Here is a 21715-nt window from a genome sequence, read left to right on the forward strand (position 1 = left end):
CATATCCATGCTGCCTTTGTCTCAACTTGGTCAACAAAACTACCATCGACACCTTATCAAATGTCTTTTGAATATCCATACAACAACATGCACTGCATTTCCTGTTATGATAGTACTTGGATAACAGTGAGAAACAATTTGCCTCTTTGTGCTCTATAGAGATATAGAGACTGCACAGAAACAGGCTCTTTCGCCCATTGAGTCTGCACTAACCATCAACCACCCATGTTACGCCAACCTATATTAATCCCTTTTTTTTATTCTTCCCACATTCTCTTCTACTCCCCCCATATTCTACTACATGCCCGCATACTAGGAGCAATTTACAGTGGCCAATTTAGCCTTCCAACATGCATGTCTTTCTGATGTGGAAGGAAACCAGACCACCTGGAGGAAACCCAAGGAGAACGTGCAAACTCCACACAAAACACCCGAGGTAAGGATTGAACCCGTGTCTCTGGCATTGTGGGAAAGCAGATCTACTAGCTGAGCCACTGTGCCACCCATATGTTCTTAAATAACCCACGTCTTCTTAAGTAAGCATCCATTTTCTTGTTTTTCAGCCTTTAGAAGTTTACCATCTACTGACAGCACTTAGAATTTTACCATTTTGTTTTTGAACAGAAGCGTTATTTTGAAAGCTTACCAATTGTTGTCATAGTGTCCCACAGTGTGGAACCAGGCACCATGGCCCACTGAGCCCATGCCAACCCCCAGGCATCTCTCTGCACTGATCCTTCACGAGACCCATGTTGTTCTCTCCACAGTCCCTTCAGCTCCCTGTAGATTCTACCACTCACCTATACATTAGGGACAACTTAATGTGGCAAACTAACCTGCCAATCTTCACATCTTTGGGATAAAGGAGGAAACTGGAGCATGTGGAGTCTGTGCGTGTGTGCTTGTGAATTTCAACTTGCAAGAGTCTACAAGAGGCACATTTGAAAATTGTTAACAGTTGATTGGTTAATTAACGGCAGTGAATAAAAGGAAGGTCATTGTTGGAGTAGGCCAGGGTTAGAGTGGAGCACTTGAGGCTTTGGTGAGTGGAGGCTAAGGTAAGTCTCTGTAAGTTTCTTTCCATCTTTCTTTGAGTTTTCCTTTAGTGCCAGGCTAGCGTAGTTAGAATGGCTCTGAGGTCAGTGGTGTGGGATGTGGGAGTTCTGGGAGACCACCATCTGCATGAGGTGCATCCAACTGCAGCTCCTTACAGACCGTGTTAGGGAACTGGAGCTGCAGCTGGATGACCTTCGATTCCTACGGGAGAACAAGTAGTTCATAGATAAGAGTTACAGGGAGGCAGTCACTCCTAAGCTGCAGGACGCAGGTAGCTGGGTGACTGTCAGGAGAAAGAAGGAGAATAGGCAGGTAGTGCAGAGTACCCCTGTGGCCATTCCCCTGAATAACAGGTAAACCGCTTTGGATACTGTTGGGGGTGACGACCTACTAGGGGAAAGCCACAACGACCAGGTCCCTGCCACCGAGCCTGGTTGTGTGGCGCAGAAGGGAAGGGGGGAGAAGAGGAAGGCGGTAGTAATAGGGGATTCAATAGTAAGGGGTCAGACAGGAGATTCTGTGGACGTGAAAGAGACTCCCGGATGGTACGTTGCCTCCTGGGTGCAAGGGTCAGGGACATCTCGGATCGGGTCCACAGCATTCTGAAGGTGGAGGGCGAACAGCGAGAAGTCGTGGTGCATTATAGTACCAATGACATAGGTAGGAAAGGAGATGAGGTCTTGAAGAGGGAATATAGGGAGCTAGGTAGGAAGCTGAAAAGCAGGTCCTCGAGGGTAGTAATCTGTGGATTGCTGCCTGTACCGTGCGCCAGTGAGAGTAAGAATAGGTTTATCTGGCAGATGAACGTGTGGCTGAGGAATTGGTGCAGGGAGAAGGGTTTCAGATTTGTTGATCATTGGGATCTCCTCTGGGGAAGATACGACCTGTACAAAAGGGATGGGTTACATCTGAACTGGAGGGGGACCAATATTCTTGCGGGCAGGTTTGCTAGAACTGTTGGGGAGGGTTTAAACTAGTTTTGGCAGGGGGATAGGAACCTAAGTGATAGTTTAGAGGTTGGTGCATTTAGTGTACAAGTAGCTGCAGCATGTAGAAAGACTGTAAGGAAGGATAGGCAGTTGAAAGGGCAAAATTGCAGTCAGTTGGATGGGCTGAAGTGTGTCTACTTTAATGTGAGAAGTATCAGGAACAAGGGTGATGAACTTAGAGCATGGGTAAGTACATGGAACTATGACATTGTGGCCATTACAGAGACTTGGCTGTCACAAGGACAGGAATGGCTTTTGGATATTCCGGGGTTTAGATGTTTCAAAAGGGACAGGGCTGGAGGTAAAAGAGGTGGGGGAGTGGCTTTGCTGATCAGGGACAGTATTACAGCTGTAGAAAGGGAGGATGTCCTGGAGGGATCATCTATTAAGTCAGTGTGGGTGGTCGGTGGAAGTCAGAAAGAGGAAGGGACTGATCACTCTATTGGGAGTGTTCTACAGATCCCATCACCACACCACCCCACCCCACCCCCCCACCCCCCCAAAATAGCAGCAGAGACACTGAGGAGCAGATCGGGAGGCAGATTTTGCAAAGGTGCAAAAATAACAGGGTTATTGTCATGGGTGATTTCAACTTCCCTAATATTGATTGGCACCTCCTTAGTGTAAGAGGGGGGCAGAGTTTGTTAGGTATGTCCAGGAAGGATTCCTGACACAGTAGGTGGACAGGCCAAATAGAGGAGAGGCCATACTGGACCTGGTATTAGGCAATGAGCCTGATCAGGTTTCAGATCTCTCGGTGGGAGAATATTTTGGAGTCAGTGACCATAACTCTTTGACCTTTACCATAGCCTTGGATAGGAGCAGACAATATGGGAAAGTATTTAATTGGGGGAGGGGGAATTATGATGCTATTAGACAAGAACTTGGGAGTGTAAATTGGGAGTAGATGTTCTTGGAGAAGTGCACAGTAGATAGTGTAGAAGGTTACAACAGGACATTGATAGAATCTGGACTGAGAAGTGGCAGATGGAGTTCAGCCCAGACAAGTGTGAAGTGATACACTTTGGAAGATCGAATTTGAAGGCAGAATACAAGTTTAATGGCAGGACTCTTAGCAGTGTGGAGGAACAGAAGGACCTTGGGGTCCATGTCCATACATCCCTCAAGGTTGTCATGCAGGTCGATAGGGTTGTTAAGAAGGCGTATTGTGTGTTGGCCTTCATTAGTCAGGGTATTCAGTTCAAGAGCTGTGAGGTAATGTTGCAACTCTATAAACTCTGGTTAGACCACACTTGGAATATTGTGTCCACTTCTGGTCACCTCATTATAGGAAGGAGGTGGAAGCTTTAGAGAGGGTGCAGAGGAGATTTACCAGGATGCTGTCTAGATTGGGGAGCATGTCTTATGAGGATAGGCTGAGCAAGCTGGGGCTTTTCTCTTTGGAGTGAAGGAGGATGAGAGGTAACTTGATAGAGGTGTACAGGATGATAAGAGGCATAGATCGACAGTCAGAGACTTTTTCCCAGGGTGAAACTGGCTAACACAGTGGGCATAATTTTAAGGTGATTGGAGGAAGGTATGGGGGAATGTCAGAGGTAAGTTTATTTTTACAGAGAGTGGTGGGTGCGTGGAGAGGTGGTGGAGGCAGATACATTAGGGACATTTAAGAGACTCTTAGATAGCACATGAATGATAGAAAAATGGAGGGCTATGTGGGAGGGAAGGGTTAGATAGATCTTAGAGCAGGATAAAAATATCAGCACAACATTGTGGGCCAAAGGGCCTGTACTATACTGTAATGTTCTATGCCCACACAGTCACAGGGAGAAGGTGCAAATTCCACGCAGCATCAGTGATCAGAATTGAACCCAGGTTACTGGGGGCTGTGAGACAGCAGCTGAACTAGCCATTTCCAAAATCAATGATGTTTGAATGGTTGGGCTCAAAGCTTCAGCTATTTCTCCTCTGCCATCCTCAGAACTCTACCATGCAGGTAATTAAAGGTCAGTCATCTATTTATTTTAACTTTCAACAAGTTCTATGCACTGATCTTAAAGAATCTATTTAATTGGTCCGCATGGTACTAACAGTATTTTATTTTCACTATTACACATTTGCGAAGGATGAAATAAAATACATTGACATTTTCATGTTTCCTCCCTCTTTCATGAGACATTTTCCACTCATTGACCCCAGCCTTTCCTTAGCAACTCCCTTCTTATTCCTGCACTATTAATTCTGAAGAACTCATGGCTGCATCCTTGGTTGCTTGCTCTTCCTCATCTGCCTGTTGATCCCTGATAATGTTATCTGAAGGTGTGGGCGTAGGGTCCCACAAGTAAGCATGCTAAGAGTGACTCTACCCAGGCAGGTGCTGGGGAAAGATGCTGCTGAAAGAGGCAGGGAGGTCTGAAGGGATGACCATATTGAATGGTGTGGTTGGCTTGAGGGGCCAGGTGGCTTATGCTTTTCCTGTTTTCTTCTGACTCAAACTCAGGCTGCCTCTAGGATAGTAAGCCAATGAGTTGAACTGAAGGGGGAGAGCTATAAGAAATAACACATCCTTAAAGGGTTTAAATTTTGGTTACACATGGGACCCTGCCATGCTGGCTTGAGTGGGAGAGTTCTAGAAGGGGATTATGGACATGCTTGAGGTTACTGTATTTACAGTGATGATTTGGTCATGATGAATGTGAAAAAAATTGGCAAGTCCTCAGGCTTAGATTAGATTCACATTGTCTGTGGTCAGGTTGGTTTTTAATTTTGTATCCATCCAAACTGTTGTCCTCAAGTACGATTTCAGGCCTGGTACACTCAAGGTTGCGTTCTGCTCTCATCTACTTTCTCAGTTCTTAAGATGTTCACCACAGCTGAAGCTAATAGGGATTAAAAGAAATTTAGTGCTGGAAATCTAAAATACAGTCGCAAGTAGCCAGTAGGGAATGGTGGCAAATTTAATGTTACATTTGGAATGAAAATAAAAGGTGAATATCTTAAGGAAGATTTTTGTTCATAACTAATACACTAAAACTCCAATGGTCCCTTTTTAGAAATCTCAAAGGATTGGCATCTGGCTCATCAAGTAGTGTTTTGCTGTGCTCATTTTCCACTCACCCGGCCTGGGTTCCCGCACTCCTTTTCACTCGCTGGGACCCCAGTCCTCGCGCTCCCTTGAACACAACGGGGCCCTGGCTCTTGCCCTTCCTTTCAACCCACTGCTTCTGTGGAATATTTATTATCATACACTATAATATTTTTTTAAAAATGAATTAAGGATGTTGAGGTATTAATAGAAGTAACATCCAGTCGTTCAGAAAATCTGCCAATCTGACACCACTAAACTGTGTGCTGGATTATCACAGTTTTGCTGTCATCCATCAGACATCTCCTGCCCAACTATGGAAGAATCTGTAGTTCCCACATTTGCTTCATCAGTTACCTCAGAACCCACAGCGCCAGAGCTTCTACAGTGCAATAGTCAATGCATCACATAATACGTGGAGATTTTAACCTCTGGTAATCCGTTAAAACAGCAGTTTCATTTAGAGTTGTTGTCAATTTATTGTTATCACCTCCCTCTAGTGGTCAGATAACAACAGGAAAGTAAAGTGGATTTGCAGATAAAAACAAATATTTGACTGTTAATTTTGTGGGTGTTTTTACTTGCTGTTTGGATGGTCAGAATATGCTGCTGTTGCAATTGGTGCAGAGGAGAAAAGATGAAAAACTAAGATGGTTGTAGTAGTATACGTTGCTTGCCTTTTGAAAGGTTTGGGCTTTTTCTCAGGAGCTCTGAAACAGTCTGGTTTTCTCGTATTGCCAAAGCACAGTCATTCATATGGAAATGTTCCAGGCTCGGTGTTGGTTTGAGACAGATTGTTGGACACTGAGTGTGGTATGAGTTTGGAGAAGTTGTGGGAAAGTACACTCGAGGAAAGCTACCGGGTGAAAAGGATCTAAATTTCTAGCAGGCATCTGATGTTGCACAGGCAATGACAACAGCAGTTAAGCAACATCAACCCAGCAAAGGCTCAGACTGCTCATAAGATAGGTCCCAACTCTTCGGCTTATTTGGAGAATCGGAAGGTCTACCTGAGGAAGAAATATTGTCACTGAGGCAGCACAAACGTCAAGCTAATGAGTGTATTTATAAGTCAGTTTGCCATAATTTTGGCATGAGGGGACTCTTCTCAACCATTTGCATGAAAGCAAAGCAAGATCATGGCAAACTCGGGCAATCAAGCAGTGTGAAATCTATTGGGGAAAAGTTACCTTGGCTGGCCACATCTAAGGTGCAGATGCTGGCTGCATATGAGTACCTTCTGGAGTACAAGTGTGCATAGAACAATAAAACTACAGATGGACAGCTGACTGTGCATCAGTACATCTTCCAATGTCATTGCTGAAATACATAGTCATTATTCCAGTCATAACCCAACAGCTTGTTACCATGAGGAGACATGATCCTCTCCTTTTGTGTATATGAATATATCCAGCAGGGATGGGAAGAAGAATGTGAGGATGTTGCGTTGTAAGCATATTACAGGAAATGCAGAATTGTGTGGCTCTTGGGCATCCAGAGTTATTGTTCAACTAGTTATTCTGAAGCAGTTGCATGAACAACACTTGGGTATGTCTCTTATCAAGCAAGTAGCCAATGTTTCATCTGGTGGCTGGGAATAGGTAAGGAGTTGGAACATATTGTAGGAAAGTAACCAATTTCAAGAAAATTTATTTTATTTCATTTATTTACAGCGTGGTAACAGGCCCTTCCGGTCCAACGAGTCTGCGCCACCCATTTTAGACCCATATTAACCTACCTGTACGTCTTTGGAAAGTGGGAGGAAACCGGAGCACCCGGAGGAAACCCACGCAGACACGGGAGAACGTACAAACTCCTTACAGACGGCGATGGGAATCGAACCCCGATCGCTGGGGCTGTAATAGCGTCGCGCTAACCACTACGCTACCGAGCCGCCGTTATTATCATTAGAATCCACCAGTATCTCCTGTCATCCCATGGCCCTAGTGGAACAAACTGCAGCTGAAGGTGCACGTGAATTTTGTAGGGCTGTTCACTGGAAAGAGGGTCATGATTGTGGTGGATACATATGCAAAGTGTATAAAATCAATTCCAATGGAAACTTATTTATCTCAAGCAACAATCTGATAGTCTTCCAGAGGTGCTTGTAACAGACAATGGAAGTAATTTCAATGGTGCTGAATTTGCCAAATTTCTCAGAAAGAATGGAGTAAAACATGTCCATGTGGGTCTTTTCCAGCTGGCCTCAAATGGGTTGTTGGACAGGTAGTTCAGACTGCTGAAGGTGGACCAAAAAAGATGAAAGGTGGTGAAATTCTGATCAAAGTTGCAGAATATTTATTTCACCACTTAAGCAGCCTACATAAAACTGTGCTCCTGCTGCGTTAATGGTTGACAGGTATGATTTGGATCTGGTGCAGCTAGAACTTATTGCTGCTGTGTGCTTCAAATATGCCAAGCAGAAGGAACAACTTGGCACTAGAACTTGTGATTGTCACTTCCAAGTAGATGAGGATTTGCCAGACCAGAAGTTTCCTAGCTACTACTGAAAGTGATGTAGTGGTAGAGGACACCTCTCAGGGAGATGTTACCATCTACTGGTGCTGTTCCACTGTAAACTGAGCTGCATTGTTCACGAAGTGCAAGGAAATACCAATTGAACTTGTAAATAAGGTGTCAGTTTTGCTGTAGCAGTATACATTTTTAGAAGATTTTATGTATTTATGTTATTTAAGGGGAAGAGATACAATAATCTTTTAAGAGACAAGATTGCACCAAGTGATCAAAAAGCAAAAAAAAACTGCATATCCTGGAATCTGAAATAAAACCAGAAATTGCTGGAAATATTCAACAGATCAGGCATCATCTGTGGAGAGAGAAAGGGAATTTGGGTTTCAGGTTGATGAAACACTTGCAGATTTTGCTTCAAGTTGGCAGTTTTCACTTTTTAACCCTCAGAACTCTGCATGTGAACTTGAAATTTTAACTCTGAAATCTTAATTCCCAATAGCTTCTTCGTGCTTCTGTCAGTGGCACTTGAGGTTCAGTGGCAACCTAGATGCTCCACCATTTTAAGCATTCATGGCCAGGGATTACCATGATGTTACACTTTTTCCAAAGAGGTCTTGAGAGCATCTGTGAACTGTTTTCTCTGTCCACCTGGTGTTTTTTTTGCTTTGACAAAACCAGGAGTAGTGTCTATTTTGGGAGTCTGTTGTTGGAATCAACTGAGCAATATTAGTTCCTCAAGCCTGGGAGAAGATGCTAAAGTTAGTTTACTGCTCCTTCCAGGGTATTTGGAGTATATTGTGGGCCAATATTGTGGTCTTTCTCTAGTGCGTTGAGGTGGTTGCTGTATGTAGTCCAGATCTCAGAAGCAGATGGTAGGATCACAACTGTAATTGTTTCAGGTCTTGACAGTCTAGCATAAGTGCTGGGCTTCACATCACAAGCAAAAAATCCAAGGCCCTCGCTGTCCACAATTGAGCAAGTGGTGCAGATGACAGCAAATCTTTATAATCTGTTTGTGCTATTGCAATATTAATGCAAATCACGTGACTGCCTGCTGCTACAGTGTAGAGCAAAAATGCTGACATTGAATCTTCTGATCTATCACTGTGCTCCAGAAACTAGGTAATACTATGCTGCTGTCTTTGTGACTCTGCCTGGTCAGTTTGACATCCAGTTCAGATCACTTTAATAGTGCAAATTATTACCAATTCAGATCTCAGTTAATAGTAGTAAAATATTTTAATCCCTCAAGGATGACATTTCTTTATTCCCCATTATTAATTGGTGGGTTTCATCCTCTAAGGGACCAATGTTACCTTTACCTGCTCTGCTCTTTTTTTAAAAAATATGTCTGTAGAAGCTCTTGCTACTGGTTTCTATACTAGTTGCTAGTTTACTCTCTCTTTTTCCACTTTATAATTTTATTTAGTCAGTCTTTGCCTTACTAAACTTCACAAAATTCTTTGCTTTTTCTTTTAAATTGACACCATTCTTAATTTTATTTCACTACAAGATGTTGCATCCTTGTTGAGCCTTTCTTTCTCACTGGAATAGACCTTTGTTGAGATTTATGAAATATCTACCATTGCTGATCTACTGTCTTACCCTTTAATTTATTTTCTCAGTCTACTTCAGCCAACTGTCCTTTTGTAGTTGGCTGTTTTTTTAAAAAAATGTTTAGGACACCTAGTTTCAGATCTAAGTTTTTCACCATCAACCTGAATTTAAAATTCTTCTTTCTTATGAGATCCTTTACCTTGAGAGCATTTAATTAACCCTGTCAAATGACAATACTAGATATAAAATAGCCAACTCTGCAGTTGCTTTAATATATTGCTTTAATATATGGCTTTAAGAAACCATCTCAAGTACACTGTGAACTCATCTTTAAAATTACCCTTGCCAATTAGATTTGTCTTGTCTATCTGATGATTGAAATCACCCACGGTGGTTGCAATACCTTTATTACAAGTCTCTTATTTCTTGATTTATACTGTCCTACTGTATGTCTACTGCTATGGAGTCTATATACTACTCCTAGCAGTGATTTCTTTCTCTTGCAACATCATACCTTGACCCAAACTTTCTACATCTTGAGATTCTGAGCCAACGTCATTCCTTGCCACTTCAGTGATCTCATCCTTCATTAAACCGCTGCCCTACTTCTTTTCCTTTCAGACTATCCTTCCAAAATGTTGGATATCCCTGAATAATCTGTTCCCAGCCTTAGTTACTTTGCAAACTAAGACCATAAGATATAGGAGCAGAATTAGGCCCTTCGGCCCTTCGAGTCTGCTCCACCGTGTGATCACGGCTGATTTATTTTTCCCTCTCAACCCCATTCTCCTGCCTTCTCCCTATAACCTTTGACGCCCTTACTAATTAAGAACTTATCAACCTCCACTTTAAGTAAACCCAATGACTCGGCCTCCACAGCCGTCTGTAGCAGTGAATTCCACAGATTCACCACCCTCTAGCTAAAGAAACTCTTCCTTATCTGTTCTGAAAGGACATCCTTCTATTCTGAGGCTGTGCCCTCTGGTCCTAGACTCTCCCACTACCGGAAACATCCTCTCCACGTCCACTCTATCCAGGCCTTTCAATATTTGGTAGGTTTCAGTGAGATCTACCCTCACCCTTCTAAACTCCAGCGAGTACAGGCCCAGAACCATCAAATGCTCCTGGTATGTTAACCCTTTCATTCCCAGGATCACTCTTGTAAACCTCCTCTGGACCCTCTCCAATGCCAGCACATCCTTCCTTAGATATGTGGTCCAAAACTGCTCACAATACTCCAAATGTGGTCGGACCTCCCTCCTTTCTTAAAGAGTGGAGAGACACTTGCAATTTCCCAGTCCCCCGGAACCATTCCTGACTCTAGTAATTCTTGAAAGATCACCACTAATGCCTGCACAATCTCTTCAGCTACCTCTTTAAGAACCTTGGGGTGTAGTCCATCCAGTCCAGGTGACATCTACCTTCAGACCTTTCAGTTTCTCAAGCACCTTCTCCTTGGTAATAATGACTACATTCACTTCTGCCCCGACTCTAAATTTCCGGCATGTTGCTGGTGTCTTCCACAGTGAAGTTCATCCGCCATTTCTTTGTTCCCCATTACTGTCTCTCCAGCGTCATTTTCCAGCAGTCCGATGCCCACTCTTACCTCTCTTTTACTCTTTATATATCTGAAAAAACTTTTGGCATCCTCTTATGTTAGTGGCTAGCTTATCTTCATATTTCATCTTTTCTCCCCTTTATTGCTGTTTTAGTTGTCTTCTGTTGGTTTTTAAAAGCTTCCCAATCCCGTAGCTTCCCACTAATTTTTGCAATATTGTATACCTTCTCTTGCTTTTATGCTTTCTTTGACTTCCCTTGTCAGCCATGGTTGCCTCATCCTTCCTTCAGAATGCAGCTTCTTTGGGATGAACTGATCCTGTGTCTTCCAAATTACTCCCAGAAACTCCTGCCGTTGCTGCTCTGCCGTCATCCCTGCTGGGGTCCCCTTCCAATCAACTCTGGCCAGCTCCTCTCTCATGCCTCTGTAGTTACCTTTACTCAACTGTAATACCGATACATCCGATTTTAGCTTCTCCCTCTTAAACTGCAGGGTGGATTCTATCATATTATGATCACTGCCTCCTAAAGGTTCCTTTACCTTAAGCTCCTGAATCAAATCTGATTCATTGCACAACACCAGATCCAGAATTGCCTTTTCCCTAATGGGCTCAACCACAAGCTGCTCTTAAAAAGCCATCTCGTGGGCATTCTACAAATTCCTTCCCTTGGGATCCAGAGCCAACCTGATTCTCCCAATCTACCCGCATATTGAAATCCCCCCATGACCACCATAACATTGCCCTTTTTTGCATGCCTTCTCCATTTCCTGTTGTAATTTGTACCCTTGCAGTTTCTTAACTCTACCCACAAGGATTCTACATCTTCTGATCCTATGTCACTTCTTGCTCAGGATTTGATTTCATTTTTTAACCAACAGAGCCACCCCACCCCCTCTGCCCACCTGCCTGTCTTTTTGATAGGATGTGTATCCTTGGATGTTTAGCTCCCAGCTGTTATCTTCTTTCAACCACGACTCTGTGATGCCCACAATTTCATATCTGCCGATTTCTAACTGCGCTATGAGCTCATCCACCTTATTTCGTATACTGTGTGCATTCAAATATAACACAATATATTTGGTCCTATATTCGGTCCTATATTCACCATCCTTCTCAAATTTGTCTCCCCATAGCCTGAAGTTAAATTCTTACCTCTTTCTAAACTTTGCCTTATTCTTAATTCTGGAGACTTCAGTAACCTCTCCTGCACTCTCCTTCCCTTTTACTTTATCCATAATTTTCCAATCTGTTGAACCCACCCCCCTACTAGTTAGTTTAAAGCCCTATTATGCCCACTAGCCCACAGCCCTAGTTATGTGATTCACCAGGACCCTGGTCCCATCGGGACAGCTCCCTCCTTCCCCAATACTGGTGCCAATGTCCCACGAGTTCAAACCCATTTCTCCCACACCAATCTTTGAGCCACGCATTTAACTCTCTGATCTTATTTACCCTGTGCCAATTTGCACGTGGCTCAGGTAGCAATCCAGAAATTATTACCTTTTTGGTTCTGCTTTTTAATTTGGTCCTTAGCTGCTCAAATTCCCTCAGCAGAACCCCTTTCCTTGTTCTACCTACGTCATTGGTACCCACATGGACCACGACAACTGGATCTTTCCCTTTCCATTCCAAATTCCTCTGCAAGTCAGATAAGATGTCCCGAACCCAGGCACCAGGCAGGCAACACAGCCTTCAGGTCTCTCAATCCTTGTGACAGAGAATGGTGTCTATTCCCCTGACTATACTATCCCCAATCAGAACTACATTTCTTTTCTCTGCCCCCTCTTTAATGGCTCCCTGAACCACAGTGCCATGGTTCAGTTGCTCATCCTTCCTATAGCCCCCACTGTCATCCGCACAGGGAGGGAGAGTCTCGGACCTGTTGGACAAGCTCAAGGGCTTGAGGCTCCTCCAGCACTACGTCTTGGATCCCCTACCTGCCTCACTCACAGTCACACCTTCTTGTCCCTGACCACTGACCAAATTTGAAGTAGTTAATCTAATGGGTGTGTCTGCCTCCTGAAACACGGTGTCCGGGTAGCTCTCTCCCTCCCCGATGCATGACAGTGTTTGAAGCTCAGATTCCAGGTCATTAACTTTGAGCCAGAATTCCTTGACCAACCAACACTTGCTGCAGATGTGGTCACCAGGAACCACAAAGGGGTCCACCAGCTCCCACATCATGCAGTTACAACACATCACCTGATCCTGCATCCCTACTTTATTTAGTTATAATTTGATGTCTTTTTATTTAACTACTATAAAAAAAACCTTGCCTGTTCTTACCTGCTACTCTCCTGTACCTCCTCACTGAGGCCTCTTGAGCCAAAGCCTCAGATTCCCACTCTCAAAATGGCCACTCTGCTTTACCCTACCTTCCTTTTATTGGCTGAGTTGCCACACACTTAGCCAAGCACACAACTTTTTTAAAAAAACTGCTAGCTCCTCCCCTCTACTGCTCTGGCTTGTCTCTGTAGTGGCCATCAGATCCTAACCAACGTTCTTAAATTTGTGTCATCAAATCCTCTATCTTGTTTTGAATGCTGCATGCATTCAGATAAGCTTTTATCATTTTTTTTCTTAGTCTGACTGCATTTGCTGGTGCACTATTCTTCTACAATGTCTCTTAGAAACATAGAAAACTTACAGCACAATTCAGGCCCTTTGGCCCACAAAGCAGCGCCGAACATGTTCCTACCTTAGAAATTATTAAGCTTACCCATAGCCCTCTATTTTTCTCAGCTCCATGTACCTATCCAAAAGTCTCTTAAAAGACCCTATCGTATCCGCCTCCACCACCGTTGCTGGCAGCCCATTCCATGCACTCACCACTCTGAGTAAAAATACTTACCCCTGACATCTCCTCTATACCTACTCCCCAGCACCTTAAACCTATGTCGTCTTGTGGCAACCATTTCAGCCCTGAGAAAAAGCCTCTGACGATCCACACGATCAAGGTCTCTCATCTTGTACACCTCTATCAGGTCCCCCCACCCCCCATCCTCCCTCGCTCCAAGGAGATAAGGCCGAGTTCCCTCAACCTGTTAGCAACACATACAGAACATTCTGCTGCGTTCAAGGAAAAGAATTTAGGCAGCCAGCAGAAGAACTCTGATCAAAAAGTCAACCAGTCAATTTTTGAGGATTGGGCTAATAGAAAAATATCAAGAATTCATCTAGCTAATTGTGTGCTGCCAAAGCACAATGTAGTCACTGAAGCGTCTGCTGCAACTCCAGAAAGATCCTCTTCTAATGCTATGCTGCATAAGCTTTCAGAGAAAGAAAAAAAATCAATACAAAGGTTCACCAAAGTGCCCCATATCAACAACAAAACTCACAACTAAAGCCGTAGACTTAAGTATATGGGACACTCCCCAATCCTGGCAGCATCCTTGGAAATCTCCTCTGCACCCTTTCTATGGCTTGCACATCGTTGCTGTAGTGAGGCGAACAGAACTGAGTATAGTCAGAGTGGGGTCTGGATGCATTCTGGTTATCGTTACATCTGTCATTGCCCTGCACTATTGCCTTTTTGCATTCCTAAACATCCATTCACCCAACTCCATCTTGTTTCCAGCTTATCTTTTCTCTCTTCTGATTTTGCCCTCAAGATCTCATCCCCCTTCCAAGTTAGTTTAAACCCTCCCCCACACCAGTAGCAAAATCCTCTGCAAGGATATAGGTCCCATTCCTGTTGAACTGCAACCCATCTGGCATAGAAAAGCCCCACCTCCACCAGAAATGGTCCCAGTTCCCCAGGAATCCGAAGCCCTCCCTAATACATCACCTCTCTCCGTACACATTGATTATTTTAACTTTCTTCTTCCATCCTCAGTAACACGTGGCACTGGTAATAATCCAAAGATTACTATCTTTCGAGGTCTTGCTTTTTAATCTGTCTTCTCAAACTCTACCTGCAGGATTTCATCCCTCTGTTCAGTTCGGTCATTGATATCACTGTGAACCATGACTCCTGGATCTTCACCTTCAGGCTATCCTGCAGCTATTAGTGACAACACCCCCCCCCCCTCCCCCATCCTTAAGACAAGTCAGAGGTCTGTATCCAGACACAGCAAGGCCCAAAAAACATTCAGATTTGGTTTCTCAAGTTAAGTGGTAAGTGACATGTTTCACATAAATATCAGGCAATTATTATCTTCAACAAAACCGAGCCTAACCAGTGCCCCTTAAAAATCAGTGGTGTTACTATTTCCTCTCCTCTTGAAACACTATGGATGTCATCATACCTGTCAACCAACAATACTAAAAAGATCTTCTAAGTGCTGTCTCATTGATATTTGTGGGCCCTTGTTGTGCACAATTTGGCTCTCGGGATCCCTACATTTTAACATTGTCCTCACTATTTCATTGGGTGTAAGCCACTGTGGAGGATGTGGTAGTGAACAGCAGTTGTATCATAAATCAAAATTTAAATAGAATAAGGAATAGTTCAAACTGGTGGCCCACCAGCACCTTTTAAGGGCAAATTGGAATTGACAAATGCAGACCTTCCCAATGACAACCATTATCCCAAAAAACAAAGTCACATGTTTCACTGTGCACCTTCGAATGGCCTGTAGGAGAGTAACTGTTAAAAGTAAAAACCACAAACTGAAAAAAAATCTTCTTTTAGCATCAGGATGCGAGCTCCTTGAATTTATTTTTAAAATGTGATTGTGATTCATTCTCTCTTCAGTTTCGACTTTACAAGCATATGGACGGGGAAGAAATGGAGGGATATAGACAATGGGATTAGTTTTAATTAGCACCATGGATGGCACAGACATCATAGGCTGAAGGGCCTGTTCTTGTGCTGTATTATGCTACGTTCTAAGCTCAGTGATTTGCAAGTTTTTGTTTTGCACAAGTGGTCCTTTTAATCTTTCCTGTGACAGGCTGGCTTCTTATTCCATGTACATTCAACAAGGCAACAAATAGCTTCATAGACCCAGAAATTTTGAATATTCTAAAACATTGGTTAACAGCTAAATGTAAACAACTTAGAATAAACAAACTTTCGTCATTAGAATAGCCTTTATCTAAAACATTAATTCTGTTTTTCAACTGATGTTGTCTAATCCATTTCTAATTGTGGAGCAAATACTTTATCCATCTCACCTATGATATGGAAACATAACAAAATACAGGTATGACAAACACTAGTAGAAAATATACAAGGTCAGCTTTAAATATTTTGTTTAAATATATTGGACCTTAGAATATTTAATATCTATATTAAACTTGGACAGTACAGCTGGCAATACTTGTGCATTGTGCTACATAGGAGATCAATTATTAAATCATTAAAAATACCAGAATGTGGCTTCTGAGGCTTAATTAAATGAATCTTTCATTTTCCAATATTCAGGCTGCTACCTTTTTGTTTTGTATTAATGAAAAGAACTTGCATTTCCTGTTGATTCTGAAAGGCACTCTACATCTTAAGTACTATATAGTCAATAAAGCACTTTTGAAATGTAGTTGCTCTTAACAGAAAATGATTAGTCAGAATCACTATCTGTACCTTGTGTGAAAATTTACTACTGAGTGCTAAGTAATGACCAGGGTGCTGGTGAGAACACCTCTGCTCTTCAAAATAGACCTTTAACACACAGCTAAGGGAGCAGATGAAATCATAGATCAGCAGTCCATCAGTACTATACAGAGTATAGCCAGAAAAGTACATGGAAAATCATTCACTGATCATGCATTTTGTTTTTCATCTGGTGCAGCTCAATAGCGTTAAAATCTTACAATATTTTTCCAATTGGATATTGTTTGCTCCTTTTGAACAGTAATAAACACTGGCTGACACACAATTTCTGGTGGTATTCTCCAAAATAGTGTTTTTGTTAAATATTGTTCCACATAAACAGATAATTTCCTTCAATCACCAAATCTAACTAATTATTGTAAACTAGCAGATGAAGCAAGTTACCCTGGCCTGAGGATATTGTACGCTGTCATTTAAAATGCAAACACTATTTCAAAATATATACTCCTTTGATCACAAAGAACCTATCAATATTGAATTGTCTTTAAATTAGTCAATTTCCATATACATCTTACTTTTTGCAAATAAACTGTTCTCTCCACCCTCCTTCCTACCCCTACCCCCCCCCCCCCCCCACCCCCTTCCTTTGGTACAAATCTGATTATGCAGATTTTGCATGTAATTCTAGTTCTGAAAATTATTTCATATTGCCAACTTTCATTATTTACAGTGTAACAAAAGAGGAACACTCGGTTGTTTTTCTTGTGCTTTCTGTAATGCCACCTGGGGACAAATATAAATGCATTGGTGGCTGTAACTAACACACCCAAGTTTAATACAACAGCACAGCAAATAGGAGAGCATATTTTATTTCAAATTCTGCTCCATTCATGTCAAAAGTTGTAAACATTTCCTTACCATAATTTATTTTTTGTCTGTATATGAACAGTTTCTTACTGTTTACATTTATTCTCTTCTATCAACTGGCAACAATCATACTACAATTATTACAGTATTAAGTTAAACCCAACAGAATTGGCTGTAAAAAGTTGAAAGATTTTTGCGTGTTTTTCTTTAACAGTATAGAGTACTTAAAGTATTCTGTTCAAAGCAATAGTACAATAAATTGTACTGAACTACAGTATAACAACTAAAAGTGCTTAACAGGATTTCTGGATGAGAAGATTTCAATATCAGTGAAAAATAATTTTAAATAGAATCAGAATGGCAAGACAAAGCCCAGCTAGTTAACCAGCTAATATACATTAGTATAATTTTGGATACCCTTGAGTAGCTGAATTTTTTATAATGATTTTTTTCAATTTTTCACATCATTTTATTGATAAGTGTTAATAAAACCTTAAGAGATTTACACAGTAAGGTAAAAAGCATTAAGCTATCAACGTAAAATTGAATAAAACTATTAGTTGACTAAGCACTTGAGAGTAGTTCATTTTAAGTTTACAGCATAATATTTTGAAATACTTGCAAAAGGATATTACCCAGGTATAAAAATTGTTCATTATATTCAGAAAATAGTTACACAATTTAAATTTAAGAAATTCCAGCATTCCAAGTAATTATAACCTAAAAGTCAACAATAAAATTAACTTAAGGAAAACAACTTGTGCAATTGGAAGCATCGAACAGCAGCAATGCAGAATGAGGAAAAAATGTTTTCACATATATTTATAAGTCTATGGCTTTAGTTGAGAGTTTTGTTGTTGATATGGGGCACTTTGGTGAACCTTTGTATTGATTTTTTTCTTTCTCTGAAAGCTTATGCAGCATAGCATTAGAAGAGGATCTTTCTGGAGTTGCAGCAGACGCTTCAGTGACTACATCGTGCTTTGGCAGCGCACAATTAGCTAGATGAATTCTTGATATTTTCCTATTAGTCCAATCCTCAAAAACTGACTGGTTGACTTTTTGATCAGAGTTCTTCTGCTGGCTACCTAAATTCTTTTCCTTAAATGCAGCAGAATGTTTTGTATGTGTTGCTAATTCAGTTTTGCACAATCCTTCAGTAGATGAATTATTTTGACGTGCAACATTTCTGTATTTACTTTGCTTAATACTAAAATTTTGTTTCAATGTTAATGAATTTGGATTAAATGACAAACCACTTTCAAGACTTAATGGTTTAACCTTTGGAGAACCAAGTGCAACTTTACATGATCTGGTCCTGCTTGCTACTAACTTCTCATTGCCAGACGATAATGCATTCATTCTTCTAACAGACTGACTTACTGGGGTACGTTTGAACTTTAAAGGTGATATGATGGTTTTATATTTTGGAGTTTGATCATTTAATGAAAGACTATTAAATCGCTGAATATGTTCCACTACTTTGAGGTGACGACTACATTCGGTCTCTGGCACGGCTTCTGCTGAAACCTTGCTCAAAGGAATATCCAAAGTAGGCATCTTTGATGGGAATTCTAAAGCTTGAGTAGAAATCGAGCTGTCATCCCTCTTAGTTAAAGTAGGTCCCAATTCATTGGCCAGGAATACAGACTGGTGCAATTCAAACGGATGGTGACCATCACCTGTGCCTGAAGATGTTGGGACAGTTAACTTCTCTACAGGAATACTATTTTCATCCTGTTCTTTCTTTTCTTTATTGTTTGACGTCACTTCCTCAGGGGATGGCAGTCCTGGTAATGAAAATGCTGTAACACACTTTTTGTCTAATTTAATAGGATCTTCAACTAAAGGGAGAAAAGACATGCTTTTGTTTTGTAGAACAGCAATTCCATTTTTCTCCTGCTGATCCAAACTACTAATGCAATTTAGATCATTGATCATCCCAGGTGTCTTGCTCACGTCAGTTGGGCATGGGTTTATTTTAACATTTTCGAGTAATAAATTTGTAACAGGTTGGGATGGCAATTCGGAGGATGACCAATCTGATAGACCGTCTGATGATCGATCAGCTTGAAGAAGAGTAGATGTACTGGGAGCCTGCTGAGAAAGCAAATTATTTTCACATAAATCAATTCCAGTGGAACATTTGTGGCTACCAATCAATGAACAGAGGTTACTTCCCGATTCAGAAAATGCCTTTTTAATTTTCAGCACAGTTTCTCCAGTCTGACCACCCTCATTTAAAGAATCACTGCTCTTTTTGCTGCTGTTGTTCTGAGACACATTCCGATTGTGCAAATCCCCTGGCACAGTGGGTGGTTTTCCAACTATTAGTGCAGGTTCTGATTGACAGCCTTTGGAATTTAGATAACTCTCTAATGTGGTTCCCATTTCCACATGGTCGCATGTTATTTGGGACTCTGTAGGACTAGCACCATTCCAAGACATTCGATATGCATCTTTATTGCACAGTGGAGTAAGAAGATTTTCTTCTGATTTACTTCTGCGCTTCCAACCTGAAAAGGAAATAAATAGAAATATAAAATCAATTTCAAATCACTGCAAGATGAAGCAGAGAACTAACAATTATTAAAGTTACTGTCTTATGCTGCATGTCAGTGACTTGAAACTAAGATAGGTATGAGAACAGAAGGACCTGAGATGAAGGAAAAACCTATATTCATGAGGGAGGATATCACTTTTTTCTCCCCCCTCTTGATGGCATGAGCAACTTAATTTTCTCCAAAAACTTGTCATGTGTTAGTACAGCAGGATGGATGGACATTATACTCTCACACCTTTGTTTACTTAGTTGAATATACGGTGGTGAGGGAAAGTTTGCTTTGTTGTGCTTTACCATCTATGTCACAGGAATATAGACTGCCAGCTCAAAGAAGTTGTTGAAGTTAGGCACCTTGCACCTGCGTTGCCATTCAGTAAGATCACAGGTTTTATTTTTACCTCAGCATGCATGGAATTCAAGCAGTTGCTCTGGTAATCATTTTCTTCTTCTTTGGCAGTCCCTTGGGCGTAGAGAATGACTTGTTTCCACTCTGGTGCTGAGAGTTCTTGAGGTCAATGATGAGGCCAATGTGGTAATCACAAATTCTTCCACACTTGGGGAGGAGGTGTCTGATGGGTTGACTGAGTGGGCCAGCAAAACTCCAATAATCTGACAATACTCTGGACTTTGGTGCTGCAAGACTGGCAGATTTTCTGGACCACTTGGGTGTTATTTTTATTTATACCTCACACGTTTATGTTAGACAGTATAAATTTTCCAGTGAACCAGGCAAGTTGAAAGGAAGTGCGGGAACCAGGGCCCTGTTGAAATGGGAGCACGGGAACCAGGGCTCTGCTGAAATGGGAGCACAGGAACTGGAGCTCCAGTGAGTGGAAAGGGAGTGTAGCAACCATTACCTGTTAGGCCAGATGCAGTACTGTTGGGATTTCTGATTATTGGAGATTTACTGTAGTTCATGAGGTGGTGTGTTCCTTCTGGTCTTCTGTGTGTTCCTGACACGTGGACTGTAGATTCCAAATGCTCCTTCTCCACTTAGTGGTCATGAGTCAAGAATTCCAAGGAGTTAGTGGTGATTGTTGCATTTTTTCCAAAGTATCTTTGAGAGACTCCCTTGAATTGTTTTCTCCATCTGCCTGGGAATATGTTGCTGGGACAATGTGTCTATTTCAAGAGTGTGGTATCGAGTTTGATTATTTTTGTGGAAAAAGGTTGGCAATATCTTTTCCGCTTTATGTAGTCCAAGTCTTACACTCGTATACAAGGGCAGGGATCATTGTTGCCCAGAGGGCCACGAGCTTTGTGCAAGGTTTGAGTCTTGTCTGCATAATGCACCTTTACTACCAAGGTCTGGAGTGTAGGCACCTTAAGGGAACAGTTTCTCATTTGTCCTATTAGGTTAGCTCCAATCCATTGGAAAGCTTATTGGAGATGAATTGCAACATGGTAGTATTTGCTGATAATTTTACAGGTATCTGAAGTGGAGGTCCAGCAGGAAATTCCTTACCCAAGGAACTGATGGTGGGGCGAAAGAGTGCAGGAGGCACAGCAACTCACTTAAAGCCATGCCATGCACAGTTCATCAGCACCCTGAAGGCCATCTCTGGTCCAGACATCAAAGGCCCACCCTACATTGAACTGGTACCTTATTTAAAACTTCTAAGAATTATTACATGATGTGCAGGGAACCCTCACTTCTTAGGAGATTTCACCTCAGTTCCAAAACTGAAAAGCAGTAATTCCTTGCTAGATTTCTTTGCCTTCTCAGTTTGGTTAATTTGTTTACACCAGAAAAGAACATCATGGTTTTGGTAAATAGCAACCCACATAATGCTGCTATCAAAGAAAAAACAGGCCATCATCAAGTACTTTCAGGTTATATATGGAGTGAGGTTCCCCCTATTTGCTCCCAATTGAGTTTTTAATCAAATTTGCAACTGAGTACAAAAGTAAAAAAAAGTTGTACAACTTTGTATTTTGAACACAACTTACTGGGAACTGGGCTGAAACTTCCCAAATCTTTTTAACCTAGGATTATTCCGTTTTAGGCTGAAATACGAATTGGTTCAAAAGATAAAGAATATCCATTCCTTAACATTTATCGGTCCAACTCTTATTAGGCAGTGCTTTCAGCATCAATCCCTACTTTTCCATTAT

General features: G+C 41.6%; 1 protein-coding gene across 1 annotated transcript in view; it reads right to left on the minus strand.

Annotated features, from left to right (window-relative positions):
- Window positions 1-17029: 17029 nt before the first annotated feature.
- The window catches only part of LOC127570275 (rho GTPase-activating protein 11A-like), a 58874-nt gene continuing 54188 nt past the window's right edge, over window positions 17030-21715 (minus strand). Inside the window, exon 13 of the mRNA XM_052015656.1 lies at window positions 17030-19553. Within this exon, the coding sequence (XP_051871616.1) occupies window positions 17860-19553 (1694 nt within the window). The 3' untranslated portion in view covers window positions 17030-17859. The remainder of the gene's footprint in view (window positions 19554-21715) is intronic.

This window comes from Pristis pectinata, chromosome 1, assembly GCF_009764475.1.
Source record: "Pristis pectinata isolate sPriPec2 chromosome 1, sPriPec2.1.pri, whole genome shotgun sequence".
Lineage (NCBI taxonomy): Eukaryota > Metazoa > Chordata > Chondrichthyes > Rhinopristiformes > Pristidae > Pristis > Pristis pectinata.